Genomic DNA, 11,717 nt, shown 5'->3' with positions numbered 1-11,717 from the left:
TAATCATACTGTAAAATTTTATTCACAAACAGTCACAACTTAAGGAATACATTAACAAACATACCAGAAGAGGTAGCAGTCTTACGTAGCTTTTCCAAAACCAAATGCTCATAAAAAGCTTATAAGGGTGCATGTTAGAAATCCATCCATCATCCTTCAATAAATATCCTTAAGTTAGTTTTATTGTTGAAAGTTGAAATATACATAGCAGTGCGAGAAAACAAATCAAAAACAAAATCATAAATGTGCCTTTTCTCAATTACAGCTTTAGTCTAATATATAGGTCTTCCTATCCTTTTAACATTTCGTATCAAGACACTCTAAACACAATTTACAGGATGATAAATCGATTTCTGTTTAAACAGCTGTTGTGGTCACACCAGAAATTGTTGGCAAACTACGTGCTGGCACGCCAGAGTTAAAGTTTACTTCTTCTTTTTTTTTTTCTTTTTTTTTTAAATAACTGGACAAATGTGTGTCACAGTTCACGACGAAGTTGACGAGATAGATGTGTTTAAGGGGAGAGTTGAGGGTTCCTTTGAGTCTTGCTCTAAAGACGTAGTGACATCGAGTCGGCATTGGCGGCGCTAACGGTGTCACCTGTGCCGACACATGGACATTTGCTCTTGCTGATAACTTGGCTGCCAGCAGGGACACGAGGGAAAGACAGGTTTCAACCACTGAACAAACAGCTTAAGTCGACAAGATCTAAAGAAAACCTTTTCAGACTGGAAACTACTCACCACGAGCAACTGCAACTTTCCCTGGCCACAAAAAAAGAACGTGTTTGAATGGAAATCTTAATGGAAACTGACCCTAATTCTGATTTGTGTCCATTTTGTAAACTGTGTTCCCAATTAGAGGAAAAGTATGGCACTTAAGCGAGGACACCAGTCTGATTGACAGAACGCCAATGTGCCACAGGCCAAATCACGATTCTAGAGGCTTCAAAATTGTTCCAGAGTTCCAGTTCTTTCGGGTGACACCAAAGTCCAAAGGAAAAATAAGCATTTTTTTTTCGTCACGACACACAGGACTTGTCGCTCCTCCAAATTCAAATGTGTTATATTTTGACTTTGGTGATTGAAATCCTTTGTCTGGTTTTACTTGAATGACAGTAGCAGCTTCTGGGTCCCTGCGAGCAAAAGACATTCTCTATGGACTTTGGTGTGAGATAGTGAGCCGTTTCTACACTTTCAATTTACAGTCGAAATCCACCCGTTTCATTGAATTGATTATTCTTAAAAATGTTATTTTAAATTCTGACGTGTCCAAGCCACAACTCTTTAAACAGCAAACATCCAGATTTAAAACTCTGATTCTGAGTGTACAAATTGCAAAATACATAGATATTTCTTTTTAAACTGCCTCTTAAAAGCTTCCACACTAAATCGGCTGTCTCCCTTAGAATGTTCACTTGTCACTCCAAACTGAAATGCGACAGGAATGTTTGGTAACGGACAAACTTCTACACTGAGATACCGACCATAAACTAATGTTGGCATACTCAATATTCTTACACGCAACAACATTATTTTCTGTTTCCTACATTTCCACAGAGCTCTGAACACAGAGATGGATAGAAGAGGCTGAAAAGAACTCGAGTCCAGTCCCGTTCATCTATGAGAAACTTTCCCAGGAGCCAGAAATCCACAAAGAGGCGGTGCTCTCTGGCCCACCAACAAACGATAAAAATTTGGGTGTGACTGACAGGAAATATGCCCAAGAACGACCACGGCTTCATTAAAATGTGCATTTTAAACAGACTTATAAAGTGCAATATGGTTTGATTGGTAGTAAAATAATACTTTTTCCTATTTATTGTACACATAGCCTCTATTATACTGTATTTCAGTAGTGTTGGAAATCATTTCCTGATATAAATGACACTTTTTTTCTCAGACACTCATTTCTTGACTGCAACTACTGCTGATATTAAAGAAATATATATATATAAACTCTTAAGCCCATTCCTCCAGTAGCTATAAATAAAGACGACAGCAGTGAGAGCCAAATAAAAGCAAATAGGAGGAAAGAAAATAAGTTAGGACTTGGTGTCAAACGTCAACACTAAAGCATTAAGAAACAAATAGGTGAAAATATTGGTATTATTTTGTTCTTGTGGTTATGAGTTGATGTAGAGAATGATGGAGGACACTTTTGGAGCCCTTCACTTCATTCAAAACATGACAGCCTGCCCTCTAGTGGTGGGGGTAAGGAATAAGTGTCAATATCGATCCTAAAGATACCCATTCTTACTCTTGAACTTACAGGGCCTGAATCTGGCAGTTTGAGTCTCCGACTATTACGAAGTGCCTCACTTCTCACAGTGTTTCTTCCCTCTCACCAAATTTAGATAGTGCAAGTTACAAGTCATCAATATGACTCTACAGATTAAAACGGAAGGTGCGGTGTGATGCTCAAAAACCAAAGAGAACAGTGGAAGATACAAATCCTCACAACCTCAAATACTCTCATATTAACGGATACAAGTAGTCGTCGTAGTAAAAGAGAACCATGTAGTGTGACGCTGTGGAGCACGCACGCTGCATTCAGCAAGGAGAAAACACTCGTGTGATGCACATTTCACAATTCTAATACAGTATATAAAAGTCAGGTAATGATTTGACTGTCATCACAAAATAATGAAACTGATTTCTTGTTATTTAAAAGGATGAATCATGAAAGTAGTAAATGTTACTGATCTTAAAAGAAGCTTTTTTTTGTTGTTTTTCCATATACATAACATACATACTTCAATTGACTATTTTTGAAATGTGAAATCTATGTTATCTAAATAATTGACATATTTTGTTAATATTATCAAATAGAAACCTTGCAGTTAAAATGTACTGCAGTTTCTTGAGGTTATGGCACGTTAAGTGTTTTCAATTATAAAACAGTGGCGTTATTTATAGTGGTATAGTATTCTTTTTTTATTTTTTAAGAAACAATTGTTTTGTAATTTCATGATCTGCACTAAAGAGACTTTGTACTCAGTAGTTAAATATCTGATAATAATTAAATGTTTTTTTCTTCTAATTTTGAGATAAAAATCTTGTAGACATTTGTCTTCATCAGGAGAGACACAGTTCTCGTGGAGTTAAAATATTCAGCTTTCACATGTTGGATTAATGAGTAATGATGAGATATGGATCATATATGACACTTATATAATGATAATTAGACACAGATAATGAAATGTCTGAAAAGTCTTAATTTAGTGCAATTATTTTCTTCTCTGCCGAATGCAATGTGCTTCCACATATGACACTAAGACTTATAATAACTTTCCCTCTTAGTATAGGTTCTGCAGTAAACACCATGATGTCAGCAGTTTGTTGGTTTGACCCTGCAGGTGGACAAGAAGCAGAAACAGTAAATCACCTCAGATGAACAATCCAGAGCCCGAGTCAGGTCAGGGTCAGCGAGCAGCACAGAGGCAGGGGGTTACTCGGCAGAACTTGGGACGCTGAACGGTTGGGTTGTCTGTTTGAGAGACGTCGTGTTGCCTCCGCAGTCCACATACTGGTACATCTCCTGAGACACCTGCTCCACGTGGCCAAAGTATGTCGTCGTGACAGTCACTCTGCAGAGGGAAGAGGGAGGAGTTTACGTGGGGTCAAGTCAAAGGTTTAGGCGTGGAGGAGAATAAATGATGACAAGAGGAGCATCACAACTTACTGCATCATGACCACAATGTTGTGAACCCTGATGGTTTGTAGAGTGCAGTAGTCACTGGAAAACAAAATTAAATTGAGTACCTGTAACAACGTGGAGCAATTAGAAAATGGCTATAGACAAACACATTACTTACTACATGTAGCTCATCTCATCTGCAATGATAGTGGGGACCATATAATCAATCTGGAGACAGAAAAGAACAGAACGACAAAGATTTAAGAGTCGAAGCCACACATACACACAACACACCAAGAGAACAAACGGTGAACTGCTGTACCTGTTTCATGTCCAGAGGACTGATGGCGATGATGTTACTGATGCGGGATTTACCAATCACCGTCTTGGCAAACTGCACCTGCCCTGTGATGTTGGCTACCTCCACTGAGTAGTAGTTGTTGTTGGTAATGTTGAGAGTGTTCTGGAAGAAAGACAAAAGACTAAAATTTGAGTTTTCAAAAACTACCACTTTAACTACTACATGTGTGTTGGAACATCACCAAGCTTTATAATGCATCCAAATCACACTGCAGGTTCCAGCAGCTGCAGGCTGTGCGTAGGTTAAAATAAACTCACTGTGATGTTGAGATAGACACTGCGCTTTTCTTGGTCATAGCTGACGTAAACCGACTTCACGCCAACGTAGGACACGTCGATGGAGCGAGGGAAGAGGAAGAAGACAGCCAGACTGGATAGTAGCAGGCAGACCACGACTGACGCTGTTACATACAACTTCCTGAAGAGGGCAGAGACGAGCACAGACTTATTTTCATAACAAGGTGTGTACTTCAAAAAGGTGCACAGATTTTGTGATGTATATATTGGCCAACAGGTTTTTAGCTGTAGTAGTAAGTGTACTGCTAACATTCTCAGGGTGAATATACATATTGATAGTTCCTAAAATTTAAATGCTACATATTTCTTCATTGCCAAACCCTCGTGTTTATCACAGCAAATATGGGTGGGGGCAACTTAATTGTCAAAATCCCTGGATTGTGAATCTGATACAACCCAATAAAACCCTAAACATCGCATTAGCACAGGCTTAACAGCGAGATACACCACCCATGTCATGTGAGCAGAATGTGAGTGAAAGATGCAGTGATCATGTGAGCTATATGGAGCTATTTTAAGATAGAAAAGAAAAACAGAAGAGTATAACTTGTCAACTGTCAAAATAACTGCATTGTGCAGGAAAAATAGATACTAAAGGCTGGGATATCAGACACGAAAAACTGGTTTCAAGCCATCCCTAACAACCCCATACATTTAGCAGATAAAATAAACAACTTGTTGGCCTAAACTTGTCATTGTGATGTTAAAACTGATGGCAATGTTGATAGAGAACGGTTTACATAGGTCCCTATAAGCTTTGCAGTCACAAAACGCTGACACGGTTTACACGCTGCAGACGTTTTCTCCTGCTGCTTCAATCTAAAGTTTACATTTTACACAGTGTGGGTGGTTCTGACAGTCAAACACATGAAGGTAAATGTACTCACGTCCTCCTGGGCCGAAGCCTTTGGTCACTGTATGGAATCAATGCCACAAGTTGATTTTCTTGTCCTGAAACACAGGTAGCAAACTGATGAGTCAAAATTAACAGTCCATGGCATCATGTCAGGATTATTTCTGATACTACTTAATTATTGAGTCTAGGTCATGAAAGACGTTTGGTGTTACCTCTGGGAATCCTCCCGGTGCCCTGACATGTGGGACACGTCACACTGTCCCTTCCTGTGAACTCCACATAAGGAAACTGGGAGACATCTCCGTCCTTGCCATCCTCAGTTTGAGCGTCATCAGGAGAGGCCAGCCTGTTCTCATCCTCATCATGGCCGTTATGCTTAAGGAGGTGGGAGATTGATGCCCCCATAGTCACACCTGGAAAACACAAGGCCAGCAATAAAACAGGGTGTGATTTTCAGCATCACCTCTGTGCAATTACACCATCCACACCTGTGCTCAGTGACTGGCTGAGATTTGTAGACAGCAATGTTGACACAGTAAACAGTAAGAGACTTTAATCTAGACCAAGATAAGAGCCGACTACACAATCACATACAATACAGTACACCCAAACCTCATGACCAGCTCCTATAGCTCTGTACATATTAGATCATGTTAAGACATTATAACAGGTTCAGAGACAGAGAAATAGTCAACAACTGGCAAACTGTATGTGTCTATTTACCTGGTTAATCAACACAGTTGAACAAGTGCTGACTGACCCAGTTTAAGTTCTTAAAAAGTCAATGCAAGACTTGATAGATGGACATGGCTCTTTGAAGTAGTGATTGCATTTGTACCTTCACACTCACATTTAAACTATAAAGACACCCGAATTAACTATAGGTGAAATGTGCAGTGATAAAAAAGCAACATTTTAAAACAAATATTGTGTGACTTCAAAATAAAACATGTACCAAACAACCCTAAAATGGCTGACCCACGTTGAGTATAAAAGGCTTAACAGAGTCTATCCATGTGCAAAGTTTACGGAACTTATTTATCAGTTAATAAGACTATCCAGTGTATAAACAAGTCTCTATCTCTTTACAAAGACTGTGATTAACACTAATTTGTCGATACCTTGAAAGGTATGTTGTGCCTAAGTTGTTCAACACTAATAACGGTAAAAGGCTAGTTAGCTTAGCACGTCATTTACATGTTTGAGCTAATGTCAAGCACTGACAGGGAACTTACGACTGTCGATGTACATTATCTAACACTGTAATACAACAAATACAAGAACGGGCTGTTTTAAAAGCTATTTTCAGACAACAAACCACCACAATAACAGCTAGCCAGCTAGCCGGTTAGCAAGCTGATTAGCTGACAGTGAGCAAACTGACCCCAAAATGAACGTTAGCCGCGTCTGATAGAACAGCAGCAGCTAGCGAGTTAAAAACAACACATCATCACGGAGCGAACTGCAGCAAAACAGGAATTTGAGGTGTTTTCAACTCAACGGGAGAAGAAACACAGAGCTATTACCTGAATGTGACTGTTAGCCTAGCAAACTACAGCTGACTGAGAGTCATGCAGTCTTGTTTATCCACGGAGAAACTCAAACATGACGTATAGCTTAGATCGCCCCCTTGTGGGTGGACATGGTGCATGTCATAAATTCTGCCAAATGTCTGTCAAATTACTTTTGATTTACCTCTCTATTCATTTGCCATGGCAGAAAAGAAGCACAAAAATATAAATATGTCAAAAAGTGTATTAACTAATATTGTATTATTATTATTATTATTATTATTATTATTATTATTATTATTAATAATAATAATAATAATAATAATGTTATTGTTATTATTATTATTGTTATACAATAAGATACAAGAATAATAGAATGTAACTCCAAAATGAGTACACACTCACTTGTCCTCTTAATTAAAATCCACAGTTATCCATTAGATAATCTTCTGTACCTTGTGTGTTAGGACTCCGCCACTTGGTGGCAGTGTGTATCCAAATTCCCGATGTGGGCCAGATTATCAGATTTAATCCAGTTATTGTTCACATCTGGCAGTGTTGTTTATGTCAAAGCTACAGACACCAGCAGTTAGCAGTTTTAACATTTTTTACAATTCTTCTTCCAATATTCTAGGTCAGGTTAAGGGCAGTAGAAGATACTTCAAATGAGACTCCCGACGTGTCTTTTCCCTCATCCTGTATCCAGTGAACACGTTACTATTATGGGGAAACACCCAGATGGTCTGTGCCAGTGTGGAGACAATTAAACATCCTTTATTTTCTTGTGGTAGTGTCCCAAAAGAGAACAGCAACAGTTGTTTTTTGGGCGTTTGTTTCAGAATAAAGAATAAAGAATATTTTTATGTTTCAGAATAAAAAACATTCAGATCATAGGTCTTAACATCACCACAGTTGGCTCTCAGATATTTCTCTATGGTTTTTTTTTAAGTAATAGATTCATTTGTGCATCTTTAATAATTTTTTATTGTGAACTATATCTCGTTCCATATCAACAAAGGCACTTTTATTTTGAAATTCTGTCAAATATCTATCACTATTCACAATATTTTTTTTAGAACCCAAACCTTGTTAAAAAAGTAACTAAGCAACTTTTACTTTTTAGACCAGTACGTTAACTTGTACTTAAAAATGTAATCAACATAGTGGTACTTTTTACTTGAGTAGAATATTTCAGCACTCTTTCCACCTCTGGATAATTATCATGTGAGAGGAGACGACAAGGGGCCAATAACATAACATAAAAAAATGTTAAATACATTGAATATCCACTGACAAAGTGTAAAGATTCTGTCCAGTCATGGCACAAGTTGCAAGTATGATGTTTTCATTCTCTGTCTTGGAAAGCTGTCATAATTCATCCGACAAGTCAGTCAACCGTGTTCACATCAAAGCCGAGGTCGCGACCTTTGCAGCAGCGGTCACAGTTGGAGAGCAGCTGCAAAGACTCACCGCTCCCGTGCAGAAGAACTTGTGTGTTTGCTCAACACGAGCATCCGCGCTTGTACTGCGCTGTAGTGTAGTGTCGCTGCTGGTCAAGTGTAATCACTCATGCAGTCACTTCAGCGCTGCAGTCGGCACACGCCGAACGACTGTGATTAATCGTTGTGCTGCTGCTGCTTTGTGCTTCGCCTGTGACCTGTGGTTCAGTCAGGGGAGAGACTTGGAGGAAAAATGATGAGAGAGAGTGAATTTGAAAAGATTACATTTATTTTGTACAGAATCTTCCTGTCCTGTGCTTCTCATTCACAAGGGCGTATTTCCTACACATCACGATATTTAGAATAATGACCATATACTACACATTAATATGACACCCACTGGCCTCCTACATGTCCTTGAAATCCTTGAAAGTTTGTGAATTTTGAAAATCACCCTAAATAGACGTGGGTCATTGAAAGTGCTTGGATTGTGTGCAAGAAAGAAGTTAAGTTGATATTTTATATAAATGTCTCCCTTGTTTGTTATGACGCCACCTACTGCTGACCCAATGAGCACCGTTGCATGGAAGTAAACCAGGGCCTTTACGGTGAAACGGAGCAATACCTACTTAAACTGTGGGGGGCAGTATAGAGTCAACAGTGCAATCAGGAAAATTAAGGGCACAGACTTACGCCTTTATCGGAAAAGTGACGATATAATTGTATCTTCCGTTGACGTCCAAAATGGTGTCACTGTGCGACCCAGTGAGTTTGGAAAATCACATGACTTCTCTCCAAGCCAATCAGCTCAAGGTTAGGCTACGTCACAGGTAGTGATGTCATCAGCAGCGGTAAGAGTTACAGGGTTGGGGTTAGAATTAAGAGCAGTGATAGAGCAATTTGATAAAGTGAATGTGGTTTTACATTTAAAAATGTTAGTGGTTGACTTTGAACTGAAGCTGGGGTTTGTGTGAATTGAACATCCTTTATGACAGGATGAATTTGGTCACTTTAGGCCAGTGTTTCCCAACCCTGGTGCTCAGGGAACACTACAACTTAAAAATTTGTGCCAAATTCAAAAGTCAGCAGCGGCCTTTGAATTTGACCCCCAAAATCAAATCAGTTTGTCCTTGACCCCGAGTGCTCGTTCTTCTAGATGTGATGTCATTTCTACGAGTGTTCTTTCTATATAACGGTCATAAAAACACGAGGTAACCATGACCTTCACTTCCTTTTTTTTAAATTATAGTAAATATTAGTATTCCTTGGAGATGTGGCGGCATTGTAGAGTATAAATGGGTCTAGACCTCCATTTTGATGCAATCTACTAGAAGTCTCTATTTGTTCCACGCTGGACCTTTAATGCTGACAAATTAACAAGGCACTTGTTTTCATTTAGATGTGTTTTTTTTCCCTTCTGCTTCTGTTGTTAGACAACACTAAAATTGCCCTTTGATTTAATCACAGTCCAAATGTCAGGCTGTCATTTTGCGCGCCGCGGTGCCGCAGCCATGAATGAATCCTCTGCTTCCTGCCCGTTCCCTGCGGTCAACCTACGCTGCGTTTGACCACAGCTGAATCCTCCATCACACCAACACGTTCTCAGACAATGGAGCAGATAAGACAGTCCAAAAGGACGTGGTGGTGGCGTCGGCGTCTGCTTCTTGTAAATGCAGCAGTCGTTGCACAGCGTCTGCTGATAAAAAGTCTGAATTCCTCGTGTGACAGTCATAAATACAGATTTATGACAGCGGCCGTGAGATAAATCAGCGCTCGCGCAGCAGTTGTCATCTCAAATGTGGCCGACATCAATTTCTCTACAGCTTGACATCTCTCAGTCAAAGCTGTTTTAGAGTTGGAGTTTGGTGATGTTGTAAAATTGCCTGGGATCATGGGATGGGAGCTGTCGTCTACTGCTGCTGTTACTGTCTGTCTGTCTGTCTGTCACCACAGCTTTTTATCAGAGTAAATCTAAAATGAAATATTACCAGGGAGCAAATTATCCACAAACTCTTTACACAGTGTGAACAATCAGCCCACTGAGATGGAGATAATGGATTTTCAGGGTTTGTAAATTGGAAGGAAACATGTCTCAATGTGTTGTTGTATGAAGTAATTTTAGTAGTTGTTTTGAGACATTCTGATTACTGCTTTAACTAATTTGGATATATGTTTTGATAATTGATTATTTTCTTGAATTAATCGAGTACTTGTTTGGTGAGAAAAATGTCTGAAAATGTTGAAAAATGTTGATCAGTGTGTCTCAAACCTGGAAATTATGATGTTTTTGTTCACTAACCAGAATTATAGCACGACAGTTATTTTGCAATGTTATTCTTGCCTATTTTTTTTTTTTTTTTTGCTTAAAATAAACTGCATATCCGTATAGCTCACATGATTACTGCATCACTAACTCACGCTGTGGTCACATGACGTTGGTGGTGTATGTCACTATTTATAATGAACCATTAATGCGATATTTAGGCTTTTTGGGTTGTATCGAGGGCTGCAACTTACAATTCTTTGGACAACCGATCAGAGGACGTTGAAAAATGTTGATCGTTGTTTACCAAAACCTCCGAATGATGATGTTGTTTTGTCCACAAACCAAAAATCATTCCGTTTTTAATGATTTCTTTGTCACGTGGAGCAAAGAAACCAGACAATATACACATTTAAGAAGCTGAAAAAACACTCAAAGCGATAAATAGATGATCAAATAGTTGACTATTTGTTAAGTAACTGATTAAAAAATCGATTAAAAGCTACTTCAATTTATCTGTTCATTTTTATACACAGTTTATGACTAACATAAGTGAATATATGGTGAGAACTTGCTGTTAGATGTTGACACGATGATGTGAAACATCGAGATCAGAGGTTTCTGCACTTGTGTCGATCTCCAGCAGCTGAAGTTAATCAGCCTGGTCTCACTGCTCTCTGTGGGGCTTTTTTTTGGTTTTTGATTATTCTTTGGTTTCCTGCTGCATTGTGTGTTCGAAGTGCGTTCCTTCTCATTCATTTTGTTTTCTGTCATCGCAATAGAATCAGATTTAGGAACTTAACACGTTGTGTCACCGCAGTGTTTTGTTATTTGGCTAATGACTTTTATCGGAAACCATAACTTTCCTATTTGCCTAAAGGCCTCTGTATATTTTTATGATCGGCATAAAGACGTTCCCATCTCAAACCCTCATAATTACCAAAGCAAAGCAGGATAAAAGCACTACAGTAACACAAATAGCACACACACACACACACAAGGACACAGAAAAAAATACATGCGTGGAGAATAAACCAGAATATAGGGCAAAGTTTAATTATGTTACTTAGCACAGTATGTTTGTTTCACGCTGTAACTAGGCCTCATTAAACAACGTCCAAAACTGCTCCCACATCTTTAGGAAAATACTCCTGTGATTTGCACATTTGCTGTAATGAACGTGTTCTAACTTGCGCTAGATAGCATTTTCTTTTTAAAAAAAAACATTACTATTGAATTATAAAATGACAGAAAACAGAGTTTGACCTTCATGCGAGGGGCCGTTTCCTTCGAGTGTCCCTGATAAGCTTCATTGTCTTCTTCGTCTAATTAGCAGGTTCTCTGATTTGCTT

The 11,717-nt window shown here is 38.8% G+C and overlaps 1 protein-coding gene across 2 annotated transcripts; it reads right to left on the bottom strand.

Annotated features, from left to right (window-relative positions):
• Positions 1–6,784, bottom strand: LOC131447258 (transmembrane protein 106B-like). Of its 2 annotated transcripts, none has more exons than XM_058618902.1 (8): positions 6,679–6,784; positions 5,365–5,565; positions 5,184–5,247; positions 4,258–4,417; positions 3,962–4,102; positions 3,818–3,867; positions 3,685–3,738; positions 1–3,589 (listed from the first exon to the last, which is right to left on the bottom strand). In XM_058618902.1, exons 2-8 carry the CDS (start codon positions 5,555–5,557, stop codon positions 3,451–3,453), a joined length of 801 nt encoding a protein of 266 aa, XP_058474885.1. In that variant the 5' UTR covers positions 5,558–5,565; positions 6,679–6,784; the 3' UTR covers positions 1–3,450. The 2 variants fall into 2 exon arrangements, with proteins under 2 accessions (XP_058474885.1, XP_058474884.1); XM_058618901.1 differs by lacking the exon at positions 6,679–6,784 and adding an exon at positions 6,537–6,664.
• Positions 6,785–11,717: the final 4,933 nt, after the last annotated feature.

This window comes from Solea solea, chromosome 20 (genome assembly GCF_958295425.1).
Source record: "Solea solea chromosome 20, fSolSol10.1, whole genome shotgun sequence".
Lineage (NCBI taxonomy): Eukaryota > Metazoa > Chordata > Actinopteri > Pleuronectiformes > Soleidae > Solea > Solea solea.
This window is presented reverse-complemented; position numbering and strand designations above follow the sequence as displayed.